At 27.4% G+C, this 20,548-nt stretch overlaps 1 protein-coding gene across 1 annotated transcript; it reads right to left on the bottom strand.

Moving 5' to 3' along the window:
• Positions 1-1,372: 1,372 nt before the first annotated feature.
• Positions 1,373-17,890, bottom strand: LOC108760152 (aminopeptidase N-like). Its single transcript, XM_018505957.1, is given in 20 exon segments — positions 1,373-1,504; positions 1,809-1,878; positions 1,962-2,285; positions 2,721-2,911; positions 3,955-4,229; positions 5,551-5,704; positions 6,147-6,330; positions 7,177-7,629; positions 7,975-8,486; positions 11,254-11,323; positions 11,409-11,723; positions 12,156-12,346; positions 12,509-12,631; positions 12,634-12,683; positions 14,083-14,441; positions 14,784-14,865; positions 15,072-15,225; positions 15,635-15,818; positions 16,693-17,148; positions 17,505-17,890. Coding segments are annotated over 20 exon segments (4,614 nt in total). The 5' UTR covers positions 17,840-17,890.
• Positions 17,891-20,548: the final 2,658 nt, after the last annotated feature.

Raw genomic sequence — 20,548 nt, 5'->3', positions numbered from 1 at the left:
AGGTTGGTGCAAACCCGGTCGGGCCAAAAACGCTAATAGTCGATTATTTTTCTCATATTCGATTGCGATTGGTTAATTTTTTACGACTTAAGGCTCTACGACCGCAACGATTTCTATTGTAGACCTCGCATTAGACCACAGCACAGACTCTTGCATAACGCATAACGCATAGTGCATAAACGAATCAACTAATCTTCGATTGTCCTTTTTGTTACTGTACAATAACATTCATACTTTAGCAACGATTTTCACTATATACCCAGTGAGAAATGACAATGGAATCGACATCGAATTGTCGATTCAACGTCGAAACCATCAATTTAACATCGATTCCATTGTTATTTCTCACTGGGTATGACACATGGGAGAATGGATTATTTCATATTAGAAATACCCTAGGTATCTCATATTACGATTTCCATGCCTCACGGTTTTACAATCATCAAATCTAACTTCTGTAATTAAGCATTCCAATATATTCCGTATTTTTCTATTAGTACGACCTTACTCTATTATTATATAAAGAATTTATTGCCAAATATTTATTTATTAAATAATAAACAAGGCTGAAAGGCTTATCTCAATGAAAGACATCCAAATTCTAAAATCTTTTTTTACAATGACTACAAGCATAATCTAATAATTAATTTTCTACTAAATAGTTTTCAATCCAAGAGCAATAAATTCATGGTGAAACCAATAAATAGCGTTTATTGGTTTAACAGACACACCGCTATATATCTCATATATGGCGCCTATCTCATAATAGGGGGCTTTCCTCTATACTTTATATATAATAATATAATAACTACTATTTAAATAAAACTACTTTATGATAGATAGCTCATTATTACAAGGTGACGTAATTACTTATTTCTTTTATTCCAAATCGAGCAACTACTATACATTGTAATAATATCATAAATACATAGCTTATAAGTACCATTGTTAGTATAAGCGATATTATTATATAAAAATAATATTTAGATAGTATTATATCAACAGAGACAGTTTAATTGCATGTGCTCGAACTGCATCGAGTGTAATAATCAGAGTACTGCGGTTATAAAAATATTTTATAAACTACTTCAGAGAGCATTTCATATTATACAGTATTACATGGATTATTTTTCAATCTAGGAGATTAACGTATCACATAGATTCTGTTATAATACATATATAGCTTCTAGACTATAAATATTACAGCATTGAAAAATATTAGAAATAATTAAAAATACGTAAAAAATTATTCACGAATGGCAGTAACAAGTAAAAATAATATTTTTAGAAAGTTTATGAAGATAAATGTATGTTTTGTATTATATTTCTTTTTGATTGATCGGATAAAGAGTCGATCATTAAAGTTGATGCCCTAATAAAAAAATAATTTTTTAAAAGTGTCTTTGTATCCTTTAAGTTCTTTTTTACGCTCTTCTACCAGTGTTGGAACTGCATTCCAAATTTCCGGATCGTGAATAAAAGTAAAGTCCGAGAATGTTTCTATCTGAAATAGATTAATTGAAGATGTTTGATAACAAGTATAATTTCTTATACCATGATTCAGATTAGATTTTAAAATGTGCGTCACGGTATTATTCGATTTTACAACGTGATTTTCTTCAAAAATAGTTAAAAGATGCAAACATAATTAATTATTAATATCATTATGAATTGAATTATATAAAGTTGAAATAACTTATATCCATCGCGACAAATAGTTTTTATTCGAAGCGCGCCACAGTTAAAGCTTTATCGATTTGATAGTCGATAAAACAATAAGTATGTAAATTTAGAATCATAAAATATACCTTATCGATTTGTTCATCATAAAAAACATTCTGAAGAATATGTTTTAATATTACAATTGTATTAGATGATCTGTAAAGACAAAAGTAATATATTCATGATTAATAAGTCTTTATGATTGAGAAAACTATATTTATAAAGAGAAATGTTATTACTTGGGTCTTATAGTTTCAAAATTTTTCAATATGTAGTCAAGGATCAAATTGTTGTTCGAATGCTTATCAAGAATAGACAAGAAAATAAAAAAATGATCCTTTTTGTGAAATAATGAAGTGTTGAATATATTATTTAAATAGTTGATGATAATATCAGAATTTTCGGCGCAACTCAAACTGTTCAACAATCTTTCTTTTAATTCTTTCTTTTGTGGATCTGTCTTTTGATATAATTCTAACATTCTATCCCAAGTAGTCCTATTGGCAGTCATCATACCAATACAATACATAAAATCATGCCCTGGTGGAAAGGTATATATGTCTCTATCAAGAAAAGATATATACATTTAATTTATATGTATGAATTACCTATTTTATGAAGTATCATATACTAATGTTCTATGCATTATTACGCAATTTTACTTTGTAAAATTAAATTCCCATTCTGCGCTACTACTATTCTTGATAATACTTGTTACGTAATCATTTTACAATGAAGAAACAAATGAAAAAAGATTCTTTCGGTAATGTCGCTCTTAACAATGTATATTTTTAATTACAACACTATATTCAGTCTATGCATTACGTTATTAGAATAACATAGAATGTAGATTGAAGGAAAACAGTAAGGAGACTGTGTGTGTGTTTGCTTTGGCTATATTGATATGTATGCCTCGTGTATGCGCGCGTATACACACACACACGCAAACACACATACAAATACAATTTATGAAATAATTAAAATTGTATAAAAGTTACCTGTAAAGTTCAGGATCCGCAAGATGTCGACTTAATCTAAAGGCTATCGTATTCTTGCAAAACCCATCACCGATGGTACATGCCCATTTTATGGCTTCTAGTCTTACCTGTTTCATAATATAATGATCATCAGTATTTTCTAAGTATCCTATTTTTTCAAGAAGGTCGCTAAGGATTGTCATTGCAGTTTCCTTGAAATTGTAAAATAATGAATTGGTTTTATACTTGGCTTAATGGTATTTGTATTCATAAAAAATTCAATTTGTGTTCTCAATGTGTCGGAACGACAAAAAAATTTTTACAGGATGTATAAATATTAATGAAATATTCAAAATGTTACGCACATACGTCCTTATATTCTATATATATATATTGTATATCACGAAAATCAATCCAGTAAAAATTAATACAAGGACCTCTGGACCTGAATTATTACAATTTTGCGAAATATATAAAGAAGATGTTCCAAATACGTAACAATATGTGTATCAATGAAACATTTAACGATTATTCGAATGTTGCTCTTACATTCTGTAAATATTTTGCGGAAAACTTTCGGAATGTTATTTTGGAATTTTGGGAACATTTTACGAATATTTCAGGAATATTTAGCGTTAGATGGGATACTCCATACACTAAATTATTTGAAAGATTTTGAAGGATGAATCTTTACACAAATTTAAGACGGAAACTTCATCCGACCATATGTCTGAACCGGCATAGTTTTTTTCCATAGAAAAGGCCGTATTTTTGCAAAAAGGCTTCTCAGAGAAATACATTACGTATTATATAATTTAAACATATTACTTAATATTTTAATACCGTTATATGCTATTATAGTGATTTCACTATGATTTAAATTTCATTAGGATGTAATGTTTAAACAATAAGACATGTAAAATACACTAAGCATTGCAGTAAAAATGTATTAATTACAACGAGCATTATGCGTTTGCAAAATAATTATTATTATACCGATTGTATTCTTTATTTCTATTATAAAGTTAAGATATAACATTATAAAGTTACGTACTATAAATGTTATGGCTTGTTAATTTATATTTATATTAATAAAAGAATTCTTTTTTTACAGTATTTAATTAATGCCTACGGTATCATATTTATGACAGAATATTCCGATTGACATTACGGAGAATATATAAATATACAACTATAAAAACTGAAGAGTTTACTGTAAAATTATAGATATACCCTTATGAACTCTGTTATCTACCTTGATATCTCTGGCCTCTGTCAGGAAAAAAAATTTATTTAACTCTGGCATAATTTCAAACAATAGTGGATACCATGGAACATAATCGACTTCTCGGTGTAGATATTTTATAAGATTAACAAAGACGAATCCACTTATTCTTCCATCCACGAAACCGAAAAGATCATTAATGAGTTGAGCACGATTAAGAACGTGTATATTCGTGAATTCCATAGATTTTAAATAAGATGAAATTTTGTCCCAATTCTTCATATCGTAATTAACACGATAATATCCTAACACATTACATTTATTATTAGAGCCTATTAATTGAATTTATTGAGACATATTTTCAAATATATATGTATAGTTGCATTTTCTTAATGTAAGAAGTATATATGTATACTTGTAAATGTTTAAAGAAATATAAAAATTATGAATTAAATTTATTTTACATTAATTAATATTTGGCTAAAGTTTTGAAGAACGTAATCATACGATCCCTTTTAAGTTTTTCTAAATAAAAAAAACGTATAAAATTGAACGATACAGAAGTTGATAATGAAACAAATAAAATAAATCAAGTAGCATAAATTTTTTGGGCCATATTTACCACTTTGTTGTATATTAACAATAATCCAATCATTTGGATCAATTGTAAAGGTTATATTTCGGTCTGGTCGTAACCAATATCTGGGAACAGTATTGGAGAAATCCGGATTGGACTGCGTGGCAAAAGTTATGGGTATCCACCATTTGTTATTAATTTCTTGCCCGTAAACACATTTTTGAGATATTGTTATTTCGCCAGTTATGTAATTTTTCAACACGTTCACCTCGGGATAACTCTTTTGATTCATCCACGTGTCCATTACTTCCTTTATTCTATAATGCTCGTGTGGGACATCAGATTCGTCTAAAGCAGTTTGCATGGCGTTCCACAAATCATCCGGAGTGGTTGATCCATATTCACTAAATAAAAAACAATTGTTAACATCATAGTCATGTATCGAGAAATATATTTAAATTTACCATACAGAAAGACTCTACGTGAATATTAATGTACAATTTAATTTTTAAATATTATGTATGCAAAAATTTATAATAAAACTCAAAAAATTAATTTAAGTTAAATTATAATTAGTAAAAAGTAAAGTGTGAATGGCCTATAAATGAATACTAATGCGATATCTCAAATGCCTAATTTCCTGTTTCTGATAAAATACTATTATACTTTTCATCATAAATGCAAAAAGTATTATTACATTTACGATACTTAGTACTATGATATATATAATAAACTTTTTTATGTAACACACACTTACTGCGTGGCCAAATATATGACAACACCCTTTCGAAATATTTCGTCGGTAATTGTATGGTGTAACATGCGCAATATAACTGCCGCTACAATAATGCACCAAATATCGATTAAATGATATAGTTAAAGTACAAAGTTAAGGTATGTAATGTAATATATACATATATGCAACAATGCAAGTATATATTATACAAACGAAGAATTTATTTGTTTTTGTGTGTTATTAATTTCTTTCTACTACATACATTAAGAAATCTATAATAGATAATAATTTAATTATATTTACATAATCTTACCTTTACGATAAACTACAATAGAAAATAGATCCCGTTTGTCAAAGGTACTATTAAGTTCCAGTTTAACAGGACCCAACGTGCCATTATCTCTCCTCAAGCAATTCTGTAAGTTTTCAATCACAAAAAAATCCATTGTCCGCCAATCTTTGAAAATCTAAAGAAAAAATGTTATGTGGTGTGAATATTAAGAATTTGATTAAGAGTTCTCATTAGAAATAAAACATTTGTTTACCATTTTCAATTTTAAAACTTCGCAATTTTACTTTTTATAACGCCTACATTCTATTAATCTTTTTCATATAAAATCCTTTAAGTAGAGAGAGAGAGAGAGAGTAGTATCTAGTAATTACTATTAGATATATATTACTATTAGATATATATTAGATATATTACTCAAAATTATTCAATATCAAAATATAATTCTAAAGTAAAGCACATGCTATCTTTTATTTAATTCCATATTATATATCTAAATATATTTTATAAAAACGTCTTATTTAATTGTATTTAATACTGGCATAATCTCAGATTAAAATGTGTTTCGAAGTTTTTTTTAATAATAATCAACATTACATTATATAGTAATATTAAATAACCTTGTCGATGATGTACGACTGGAGGAACGTAGCAAATCCCTCTTTTAACCATTGGTATGACCACCAAGATGGAGTGACCAAATTTCCAAACCATTGAAGTGCAATTTCATGTATTACTGTCGCTGCCACTTCTGCTTTCTTATACGATAGATCTTTGTCATCATCATAGGTAACTGATGATTCACTGAAAGACAGAACGTAATATAAAATGTTCCTGTTGTGAATATGCAATCTAATGCACTCCGAGGTTATTATGTTATTTGCAAATAACTCAGATGTTTTAATTTTTTTATATATGTATATAATTTTGTATATATTTTTTCTTATATACAATAAGAGTAATTTCTGATGTATATAAGTATGAAAATGAGAGAAACCACATCTAGTGATCTTAAACTTGAAAAATAAAATTATCAAGATAATGACCCTGAATAACGTTTAAAACATTTTAGCTGTCAATAGGACAACTTGCATTATTCTAATGATGACAATATTGTAATATTTAAATCTCATAACTCAGAAAATACTTAACAAAAATAAACTTTATTATATGCATTGTTTCAAAGAAAGCATTCGAAATAAGTTACAAGAGTTGTAGCGAAAAATGAGAGATTCTATATTTCTTATGTACATAAGCAATTATTCTATATAAGAAAACATCGATCACATTGATTTGACCTTGAAAAGGTCAGGTGAATGTTTCCATCATATGTTCCCTTTATATACTCAAACTTTTATTTTTCCGTATCTAAAGCCGTTTCTGAGATCCAAAGATTAGATCACACTTTAGAAATATTCTGTATATATGTATATATATATATATATATATATATATATCATTGGATTGAAAAAAGTGGGAAGCTGTAATATTAAATACATTAATTATTTTAGATAATCTAAACAAGAAAATATGTATACTTTGACATCTGTGAAATTTGCACAAGCTTTTAATTGTTGAGTTTTACATGTGAAAAATAATATTTGCTAACTTTAATAGCTAAATTAATATTTTTTAAATTATGTATATTACTTGTATGTAATGAGTCCCCAATTTTCCATGGCTATAACCGGAAAATTCGGTATGATAAAGTGATCTATTTTCGGTATCTTTTCGGAACTATTGGTATATTGGATCAAGAATGACGTGGCCTTTTCAATAACATACGCAAATGTTAATTGCGATGATATAAACGATCTACACCATATATTGACGGTTTTTTTTTCATTGGAAAAGCTGTTAAAATCAAACAAGGGGAATACGATAATCGCCACGAGATAAGTGGACATTATTGGAGAAGCGTTGAAGTACGTCCACATCATAAAATTTTCAACGAATTTCTGTCGTACTATAGGCATATTTGACAATGTCAGATATTTCGCACTATGCATTACAGAAATGTTGAAGATGGCTTTTAACGCTGGCTCGTCCCAACACGGAAATATTCGTCTAGCTCCTTTCGGTTCCAAATTCGTTGCGACTACTCTACAATTTAATAAAATGTTTTAAGTAACGGCAAATTTTCCACTTATGTTGAATGATATAAAAATTTAAAGGACACTAATTATTTATATTTATTGTTATATTATAACATAATAATATTAATTTTTTTTAAAACAAAACTGAAACGCCATAATATTTTTATTTTGAATTAAAACTATTAAATATTACGTTATATATATATATATATATTTATAATTTGTACATTGTAATTATGTTATTGAAAAACATTTTTAAGTATAATTGCGAAAAAATATATAGCAACGTTTAATTGAGTGTTTTTCAATTTTAAAAGTTTATACTTTTAATATTTCAACGTTTTATACTTACATATATTTTTTTTCTTTTTCTGTGTACGGAAATATCATAAAACCAGTTTTGTAAATACTATGCTCAGATATAATACCGGCAAATACCATATTAAGTGTGTACAAACCGGGTGATAATGCATTTTCGAAATTAAGTGTTAAAATGTCCATTACATTGTTATAGGAATGTTCTATCGGTTTATAAACTGTGCCGTTGTCATTAATTAACGTTGTTGCCATTTCATTTACTTTTAATTCTTTGCAATGCAAACTTATGTTATTTAACGGTGCATAACGGATCTCAATTTTGACACTGGATTTACCGTGAAAAGTAACGTTGCCTTCTTCAAGATTCAGTGTCAGAGAAATGTCATAGAGAAGTGGTAATGTATTGTTGGGTAAACGGTCGATAATTTTTAAATCATTATTGACACAAAATACGCTGTTTATCAATGTTATATATAGACTAAAATTTAATAATAATTTCAGAAATCCCATGTCGATGCGTATCTGCAATGTTTTAAATACTTTTAACTTAGAAATTGTCATAAAAGTGTATCTTATTGCAATTTTTAATGAGGGCTACAAGAAACGTATATAATAATTTAAACAAACTGACTGAAAACGTTTTCTTAAACTAAACGTTTTCTAAAACATAAATCTGTATGGGATTTTTTTGTAGTTTTTTTGGGTGTTGACAATCTTTAAATATGATTTTATATTTTATGTAAATATATTTTTATATTTTTAATAAGACATAAATATCTATGGAATTGTTTTTCTTTTTGACAACTTACTTTATATATTACATCCATCTGCTGATTAATATCCTGATGAATTCCGATAATTATAATTGATTAATTACAGTTATCGCAATGAGCCGTTAATATTAGGAATATATTAGCATAACTGCGAGTACCGCTTTTATCACCTCGAAAGATCTCCAAATACTGACTCTACAATTTCAATATCACTGATGTTATAACGAATTTGTTATGTAAATACTTGTAAGGTCGAGTCAATATAAAATATGTCCACATTTTAAACTGTCATTCTTTTGTTCTTAGTGACGGATATTGTGACTTATATCGACAATTGAACTGAGTATCTTGACTGAACGTTAAATCTTAACCAGGCAGATAGCATTAACTAATCGAGCAATTTGGACTTCGAGGCTTTTTTGTTAATCTTTCAGTAAAATTTTAAATAAAATGCAAATTTTAATATCAAAAAACAATAATAAAACTTATGCTTGTCAAATGATACTTTCCAGCAACAGGCACAATATAACACAGTGATTATTTCATCTTTATTTAACATTGACAAACAAGAATATAATGATTTACTGTGTTGCACTTCAACGAATTTGCTTTTCTTCATGAGACATAGAGTGCATTTGGGAAGACATGATTAACGTTATTTATACTATTCTATCTTTATTACTTATTAGTAACATAAACAAGTACAGGAGAACACAAATAGCGCTAATAGCGGTTTCCCGAATGCACCTCTAGATTGTAGCAGCGCGGCTACGTAGACGGCATTGCATTTTGCGACGCGCGGCGCTTGGTGTGGAAATAAACAGCATCGTGATTCGGACTCTCTGCTGATTGTAAAATTTGAAAAATCTTATCGCTCGGTGGTGACAATAAATGTTTCAATGAACACTATAATTCTAATGGCTCCCGCACACTGTACGCGAAAACACTTGCCACGGACAAATACGATGCAGTATAATAAGCTCATAAAATGTTCATTGGTTACTGCGTCACGTTTTGCCGCACGTCAAGCGTTTCCGCGTCCAGGGTGCAGAAGCCATAAATTAATGGAGTAATTAACAATCACATAACGTGTAATTTACGTATGTTATTTCCACGTGTGACAGGAGTTCATTACTCAAAAGTTACAATATTTTTTTAACGTCTCTGTAACAATGCTGCAAGATTTGTAAAATCTTGTGCCGTAATATGTATTATATATTACAATTCCTAATATTTACAATGTTGTAGCGATATTACAGCGCAATCTGCAACATGTAAAAGTTTGGACATTTACAACCTGTTTCTTGATAGGTCAATCTCAAAGAAGACAAACATGGCGAAACATTACAATTAGAAGTGAATTCCGTTTCATGCATATGATTTACATGATATATCATTTTATTCTTCTCTAATATTGGTAAACATTAAAGATAAGATGATGTATTGATGTGTATTAGGTATATATTTTTAGGTATATTTTTATAGGTATATATTTTATATTTATATAATAATAATTATTATTATTTAAATAAAGGTACTTTTATTACAGATAAGTCATTATTACAAGGTGACGTCATTACTAATTTGTTCTATTCCAAATCGAGCAAGTATACGTTATATATATATAATAATAATAGTAATACTATAAATAGCTTAAGTATCGTTGTTAGCATAAGCGATATTATTATACAAAAAATAATATTTAGACAGTATTATATTTTTAACAACAAAGACAATTTATTTAATTGCATGTGCTCGATCTGTATCAAATGTAATAATCAGAGTACCTACTGTAGTTACAAAAATATTTTATAAACGACTTCAGAGATCGTTTCATATTATATAATATTATATGAATTATTTTTTAATACAGAAAAGTGACGTGTATATCATATAGATTTTGTTATAATATATATATATGTATGTATAGCTATTATTAAAAATTACTAAATATTACAGCATTGAAAAATATTAGAAATAATTGAAAATACGTAAAAAATTATTCACGAATGACAGTAATAAGTAAAAATAATATTTTTAGAAAGTTTATGGATATAAATGTATGTTTTGTATTATATTTCTTTTCAATTAAGTTAATACTCTTCTAAAAAAAACCATCTCTTAAAATCATCTAGGCATTTCTTAAGAAAATTTTCACGCTTTTCTATCAGTTTTTTAACTGCATTCAGAGTTTCTGAAGTATTATTAAAATTAATGTCCGAGAATACTTTTATCTGAAACAGATTAATTGGAGACGTTTAGTAACGAGTATAATTTCTTATACCTAATTCAGTTTAGATTTTAAAATGCGCGTCACGTATTATTTGATTTTACGTGACATTCTTCAAAAATAGTTTAAAGATGCAAACATAATTAGTTATTAATGTTATTATTAATTTAATTACATAAAGTTGAAGTAATTTATATTTATTGCAACAAGTGGTTTTTATTTCAAACGCGCCACAACTTTTTAGTTTAGCTTTATTGATTTGATAATCGATAAGTCAATAAATATGTAAATTTAGAATCATAAAACATACCTTATCGATTTGTTCATTATAAAAAATATTCCGAAGAATAAGTTTCATTATTGCAGTTGTAGTAAGTGATCTATAAAAACAAAATAATATATCTATGATTAATATGTCTTTATGATTGAGAATAAGACTATATTTACAAAGGGATATACTATTACTTGGGTTTTATAGTTTGAAAATTGTCCAATACATATTCAAGGATGAAATCGTTGTTTAAATGCTTATCAAGAATAGATTTTAAGACAAGAGAATGTTCCTTTTCATGAAATAATGAAGTGTTGAATGCTGTAATATTTAAAAAGTTGGTGATAATATCAAAATTGTCGGTGCAAGTCAAACTATTCAACAACATTTTTTTAAATTTTTCCTTTTTTGGATCTGTTTCTTGATATAATTCAAACATTTTATCCCAAGTACTTCTATTGGCTACCATCAAACCAATACAATACATAAAATGATGCTCTGGTGGAAATCTAAAATATATATATATATATATATGTGTCTATCAAGAAAAGATATATACATTTAATTTATATGTATGAATGATTTCTATTTCATCAAGTTTCATATATTAATGTTCTTTGCCTTATTAATTTTACATTGTAAAATTAAATTCTGCGCTACTTTTCCATTCTATATAATACTTGTTTTATGTGTTAATCATTTTACAATGAAGAAACAAATAAAAAATTATTCTATCGGTATACTGCTTAATAATTTATTGGATATTTTTACTTACAACGTCGTATTCATTCTATGCATTACGTTATTAGAATAACATGGAATGTTGATTGAGGCAAACAGTAAGGAGACTGTTTGATTTATCGATATGCTGCTTGCACTCGCGCGAGCACACACGCACATACAAATACAATTTATAAGATCATTGAAATTGTATAAGTTACCTGTAAAGTTCAGGATCCGCGAGATGTTGGTTTAATTTAATAGCCATCTTATTCTTACAAAGCCAGTCACCGATGGTACATGACCATTTTATGGCTTCTAGTCTTACCTTGTTTGTAATAAGATCATCACCAATATCTTCTGAGTATTCTATATTTCGAAGAAGATCGGTAAGGAGTGCCATTATCATTAACTAGAAATCATGAAATAATAATATATTGGTTTTACATTTGGATTATTGGTATTTGCATTTATGAAAAGTTCGATTTGTATTCCCAATGTGCTGAAAGGTCAAACAAATTTTTATAGAATGTTTAAACATTCGTGAAGTGTTCAAAATGTTATATGCACATACATTCTTTTATTCTATATATATTATGAAAATCAATTCAGTAAAAATAAATTCGAGGATCTCCGGATCTGAAATTTGTGAGATTATTACAATTTTTGCAGGATATATATGAAACATGTTTCGAATATGTAACGATATATGTATAAATGGAACATTTAACAATTATTCGAATGTTGCTCTTACATTCTGTAAATATTTTGCAGAAAACTTTTGAAATGTTATTTTGGGAACGCTTTACGACTGTTTTAGGAATATTTAGCATTAAATGAGATACTTCATATACTTTAAAAGCTTTTGAAAGATTATATTACACAAATTCAAGACGAAAACTTCATCTGATCATGCGTCTGATGGACGACTTAGCTTTTCTTATAAAAAAGGCCATATTTTTGTAAAATAACTTCTCAGGGAAATACATCGCGTATGATGATATATTTATAATTTAAATATATTACTTGATATTTTATACCGTTATATACTGTTATAGTGATTTCACTATGATTTAAATATCACTATGATATAATGTGTAAACAATAAGACATGTAAAATACGCTAAGGATTGCAGTCAATGTGTATTGGTACTATTAATTATAGCGAGCATTATGTGTTCGTAAAATAATTATTACTGTACTGATTATATTCTCCATTTCTACTCTAAAGATATGACATTATAAAATTACGTACTATAAATGTTACGGCTTATTACTGATTTATATTTATACCAATAAAAAAATTCTATGTAAAATATATAATGCTTACAATATCATATTTACGACGTAATTTCGATTAATATTACAAAGAATATATAAATGTAGAACTATAAAAACTGAAGAGTCGACTATAATATTACAGATATACCTTTATGAACTCTGTTATCTACCTTGACATCTCTGGCATCTGCCAGGAAAAGAAAATTATTCTTTAACCATGGTATAACTCGGAACAGTAATGGATACCATGCCACATAATCGACTTCTCGGTGTAGATATCTTATATGATTAACAAAGACGAATCCACTTATTCTTCCATCCACAAAGTCAAAAAGATCATCGATAAGTTGAGCACGATTGAGAACGTGTATATTCGTGAATTTCACAGAATTTAAGTAATATGAAATTTTTTTCCAATTCTTCATATCGTAATTTACACGATAGTATCCTATTGCATTATTCATTATATATATATACATATATATATAATATATATATATAATGTACGTTATTAAATTCATTATATATATATACATATGTATATATACATTATTAGATCCTTTTAATTGAATTCATTGAGACATATTTTTAGATATTTATAATTGCCTTTTCTTAATGTAACACACACACGCATACATACATATAACATATATATATATATATAGGTATACATATATACAAATATACTCATATTAATATTTGGCTAAAGTTTCGGAGAACGTAATCATATAAATCTCTTTTAAGTTTTTATATATAAAAAAATAAGTATAAAGTTCAACGATTTAGAACTTTGTAGAACGATGTAAAACTTGACAATAGAACGAATAAAATAAATCAAGCAGTATAAATTAATTGAGCCATACATACCAGTTTGTTGTATATTAACAATAATCCAATCATTTGGATCAATTGTAAAGGTTATATTTCGATCTGGTCGTAACCAATATCTAGGCACAGTATTGGAGAAGTCCGGATTGGACTGTGTTACAAAAGTTATGGGTACCCACCATTTGTTATTAGTTTCCTCTCCGTAAATACATTCTTGAGATATTGTTACTTCACCAGTTGTGTAATTTTTCAACACGTTCACCTCGGGATAACTTTTTTGATTCATCCATGTGTCCATTACTTCCTTTATTCTATAATGTTCGTGTGGGACATCAGATTCGTCTAAAGCAGTTTGCATGGCGTTCCACAAATCATCCGGAGTGGTTGATCCGTATTCACTAAATAAAAAACCGATTGTTAACATCATAGTCATGTATCGGGAAATATTTAAATTTGCCATTGAAGAATCTACGTGAATATTAATGTACAATTTAATATATAAATATCACGCATGCAAAAATTTAGAATGTAACTCAAATTTAATTTAAGTTAAATTATAATTATTAAAAAGTAAAGTGTATATGATTGAACTATAATTGAACAGTAATGCGATATCTCAAGTGTCTAACTTTATGTTTCTGTTGAAATAGTACACTTTTCATCACGAATACAAAAGATATTATTACATTTATGATACTTAGTATTGTGATATATAATAAATATATGTTACACATACTTACTGTTTGGCCAAATATATGACAAAACCCTTTCGAAATACCTCGTCGGTAATTGTATTTTGCAACATGCGCAATAAAACTGTCGCTACAATAGTGCATCGAATATCGATTAATGATACAGTTAAAGTGCACATAAAATTAACGTATACAATGTAATACACATATGTAAGTATATATAGAGCAAAAGCAGAATTTGTTTGTTTTAGTCTTCTATTTTATATTTTTCTTTGTACTACATACATTAAGAAATCTATAATAGATAATAGTTTAATTATATTTACATAATCTTACCTTTATGATAAACTACAAAACTAAGCAGATTCTGTCTGTCAAAGGTACTATCAAGTTCCAATGTGACTGGACCCAATGCGCCTTTATCAACCGACAAACTTTTGCGGAATTCCTCAATCACAAAAGATTCCATTGTCCGCCAATTATCGAAAATCTGAAGAAAAAATGATATTTCGTGTGACTGAATATTAAAAATTCCGAATTAGAAATAAAAAATCAGTTTGTTTGTCACTTCCAATTTTACAAGTTCTCAATATTACTTTTTATGACGCCTACATTCTATTAACTCTTTTGTATCGAATTCTTTAAGAACAGTCATATCTAATTTAATTACTATTAGATATATTGGAGAGAGTGATTACTCAAAATTGTTCAATATTAAAATATAAATCTAAATTAAAGCACATGCTATCTTTTATTTAATTCTATGTTATATATCTTAATACATTTGATGAAAACGCCTTATTTAATACTGGTACCACATTTTAAACTTACATTAAAATATAATTCAAAGTTTTTTCTAATAACAAGCAACTTTGCATTATGTAATAATATTAAATAACCTTGTCTATGATGTACGTATGGAAGAACGAAGCAAGTCCCTCTTTTAACCAGTGGTAAGACCACCAAGACGGTGTGACCAAATTACCAAACCATTGATGAGCAATTTCATGTGTTACTATCTTTGCTATTTCTGCTTTCTTATTTACTGGATGTTCGTTAGCGTCGTAGATAACTGATGATTCCCTGAAAGACAGAACGTAATATAAAATATTCCTGTTGTGAATATGCAATCTAATGTAATGTATTCCCGAGTAATTCAAATGTGTAAATATTTTTTATACATATATAATTTTTTTTAATGTACAATAAGAATATTTTTTATGTATTACATAAGAATATATGAAAAAGAGAGGAACCACCTCTAGTGGCCTTGACATTGACAAATGAAATTATCAAGATCGTGATTCTGAACATTATTCAAAATGTTTTAGCTGTCAGTTAAACACCTTTCATTATCCTAATGTTGGTAATTTTTTAAATGTTATACAATAGAAAATATTTAATAAATAATAATGTTTTGGTATATGTTGTTAAAGCTCTCAAAGTAAATTACAAGAGTTGTAGCGAAAAATGGTGGATTCTATATAAGAAAATATTGAACATATTAACTTGGCCTTGAATAGGCTCTTCTAATGCCCAATTTCTTCATTATCGGATAAGTTGCGAATAACCTTATTCAGGAGATATCTCTTGGATAAAGTTATTTAGAGGTGAAAAAATTGGGCATAAATCTATGTTTTCATCATCTGTTTCCTTAATATACTAAGAGTTTTAATTTTCTAAAGCCGTTTACGAGATCTAGGGGTTGGGTCACACATTAGCAATATTCTGTATATACATACATATACGTAATTGAATTGAAACAAGGAGGAACCCGTAATATATATATTAAACATATTAACTATTTTAGATAATCTAAACATGAAAATATGCATTTTTTTATATCTGTGAAATATGCATACGTTCTAAATTACTAAATTTTGAATAATAAGAATAATATTTGCTAACTTTAATAGTTTAATTAATTTCTTTTTAATTATACATATATGTTCATTACTTATAAGTGAGGAGTCCCCAATGTTCCATGCCGTCAACCGGAAAATTTGGTATGAGGAAGTGATCCATTTTCGGTACCTTTTCAGAACTATTGGTATATTGGATCAAGAATGGCATAACCTTTTCAATAACATTATACACAAATGTTATTTGAGATTTCAATAACGATCTGCACCACACATTAATGGTTTCTTTGTCGTTGGAAAGATGGTGAAAATCAATCATGGGGATTACGATAATCTCTACAAGGTAAGTGGACATTATTGGAGAAACGTTGAAGTACGTACACGTTACATTATTTTCAAAAAATTCCCTTTCTACTACAGGCATATTTGACAATGCCAAATATTTCACATGATGTATTATAGAAATATTAAAGATGGCTTTAAACGCTGGTTCGTCCCAACACGGAAACATTCGTCTAGCTCCTTTCGGCTCCGAATACGTTGCAACCATTCTACAATTTAATAAAATGTTTTAAGTAACGACAAATTTTTCACTTATGTTGGATGATTTAAAAATTTTAAGAACACTCATTATTTATATTGTTATATAATAATATAATAATAATTTTTTTTAAAAGAAAAGTTGATACGTACTATTTTTTATTTAGAATTAAAGTTACTAAATATTACATATTATATATACATTCTAATATTAATTATTACTTAATATATACATTGTAATTATATTTACATACTGAAAAACGCTTTTAAGTATAATTACGAAAATATGTTTAGCAACGTGTTATCGAGTATTTTTAATATTTTACATTAGTTTATACTTTTTAATATTTTAACGTTTTATACTTACATATTATTTTGTCCTTTATATGTATATGGAAATTTCATAAAACCACTATTGAAAAAACTATTCTCTCGTATAAAACCTTCAAATTTCATTTCAAGAGTGTAAAAGCCGGGTGACAATGTATTTTTGAAATTAAGTGTCAAGATATCCATTTCAATGTCACTGGAATGTTTTATTGGTTTATAAACTGTACCGTTGTCATTAATCAACGTTGTCGCCATTGTATTTAATTCTAATGCTTTTGCATGCAAGTTTATACTATTTAACGATGCATAACGAATCTCAATTTTAATATTGGATTCACCGTAAAAAGTAATGTCGTTTTCTTCAAGATTCATTATCAGAGAAATGTTATAGAATAATGGTACTGTATTGTTGGGTAAACGGATAATTTCTAAACCATTGTTGGCACAAAAAACGCTGTTTGTGACCAATATTATATGTAGACTGAGATTTAATAATAATTTTAGAAATTCCATGTCGATATCTGTGTTAAATGCCTTTAACTTAGAAACTTAACATAAAAGTGTTTCTCCTATTGCAATTGATAATGAGAGCTGTAAGAAATGTAATAATTTTAGCAAATTGACAGAAAACGTTTTCTATACATAAATCGAGTGGGATTTTTTAGTAGGTTTTTTGGTTTTGGCATTCTTTAAATACTTTTTATGACGATATTTTTATTTTTTTAACAAGAGATAAATATCTATCGAATTATTATTCTTTTTAACAACTTACTTTATATATTACACCCATCTGCCGATTAAAATACTGATGAATTCCAATAATTACAATTGATTAATTACAGTTATCGCAATGAGCCATTAATACTAGGAATATATTAGCATAATTGCAAGTATCGTTTTATCACCTCGAAAGATTCTCAAATACTGACTCTACAATTTCAATATCACTGATGCTATAACAAATATGTTATGGAAATACGTGTTTGTAAGGTCGTGTCAATATAAAAGATGTCCACATTTTAAACTGTGATATTTTGTTCTCAGTAACGAATATTGCGACTTATATCGACAATTGAATTGGACGTTAAATCTTAATCGGGCAGAAAGCATTAGCTAATCGAGCAATTTGGACCACAAAGGCTTTATTAATCTTCCGACAAAATTCTTCAATATGATTGATCTTGCCCTTAGTTCCTCATTGGATCTAAATGTATAAACCAATCATATTCAAGAATTTTACAACAGTTGCAAAGCTGCTTTTTCTGCTGAACGCAGCCATTGTTGGTGAATTCGATTACTCGTAATATATTGGATTAGTACACACATTAAAGTATCTTTATATAAAATATTTAAATATAATGGCATAAAATAATCAACTTCGACAATGAATTTATTAATATAGCTTCCAAACTATTAATAAATTAATAAAATTCAACAATAAAATATTGAGAAATATTAGAAATAATTAAAAATAAATAAAAATTCACGATATGGCAGTAATAAATAAAAATATTTTTAGAAGATATTTATACTAATAAATGAATGTATCACATTTCTTTTTTATTGATTGAATCAACGGTTGATCTCTCAAAAGTCAATGCTTTTCTAATAAATCCCCTTTTTGAATTAGTCTGAGGCTTCCCTAAGTTTCACGCTCTTCTATCGGTTTTTTAATTGCAATTTTAGTTTCTGGATCATCATCAAAATTAATTGAGTCTGAGAAACTTTTTATCGGAAATATATTAGTTGAAAATGTTTAATAACAAATAATTTCTCTTTTTATATGCCAATTCGATAAAATATAATTTTCTAATTTAATTTTTATATGCTACATAATTTTTAATTTAACATAATATTATAAGATAAGTATACATATATAATATGCATAAGTGATACATATATTTAATTCCTTATTTGAGCAATATAGTCTATATAATGAGAATACAAATAGTGCCCCGAAATTCGCCAATCAAAATACACAGTAAGAAAGTTTTTTTAAAAAAATTAAGTAAAGAAGTTCGTACATTTTTATTTTAATCAATAAAATTTGTAAAATAATAAGGATTTAAATATAGCCAATTACGGATTACGTTTAAAATGTTTAAATACTGAAATGCGCGCTTATTAATACTACTGCACGCGCAATTCATGTGGCCGTCTAATGTAATCTGTAATAATTGTCTATACTTAAGCCTTTATGTTTCAAAAACTACTGCTTAAAATAAAAATGTATATATAGTTTTTTTAACTTAATTTTTCGAAAATTTTTATATATATATAGACGCACTGTAAAAAATGGTTTTTTATTTGCGGAAGATATATAAATATTCTCAAAAACCGACTGAATCCATAACAATAGGATATTGAAATTTTTCTAAACTCTTGTTAGTTAAATCATCGGTTTAATATTAATTCATGAATTACAAAAAGTGTAGTTTATATTTTAAAATACGCCTCGATATTACTCAATTTTCCTCAAAAATACAAAAATACAGTTTAAAGATGCAAATATAATCAATTATTAATACTTAATATGATTAATTCAGTTGTGTAAAGTTGCATTAATTTAATTTTCTCCACAATGAATAGTTTTTATTTGAAGCATGCCACAATTAAAGCGTTATTAATAGTCAATAATTCAATAAGATACGTGAACTTATAATTATAAAACATACCTTATTGATTTGTTCGTTAGAAAACATTTTTGTAAGAGTAAGTCTTATTATTACAGTCGTAGTAAGTAATCTATAAAAACAAAATTACATATTCATGATTGATAAGTCTTTATGATTGAGAAAACAGCATAAATATATTTACATAGAGAAATGTTATTATACGTATCTGTAATTTTTCATTAAAAAAAGCAGATGCGGTTTAAAGTTATTGTAAGACTCCTGCGTATAGTCGCCGCGATCATATAAGGTTGTGATGTAAGTGAGAAATGACATGTTAAAGTGTATGTTTTGCCATTTGTTAATAAAGAGAATTTGGATAAAATAAAATAATGAAATTGTTTTTTAAAATACTTGTTACAACTAATACTTGTTTACGACTATTTACTGACTGCTGGGGGGGGGGGGG

Source organism: Trachymyrmex cornetzi, unplaced genomic scaffold, assembly GCF_001594075.2.
Source record: "Trachymyrmex cornetzi isolate Tcor2-1 unplaced genomic scaffold, Tcor1.1 scaffold223, whole genome shotgun sequence".
In the NCBI taxonomy this organism is placed as follows: domain Eukaryota; kingdom Metazoa; phylum Arthropoda; class Insecta; order Hymenoptera; family Formicidae; genus Trachymyrmex; species Trachymyrmex cornetzi.
This window is presented reverse-complemented; position numbering and strand designations above follow the sequence as displayed.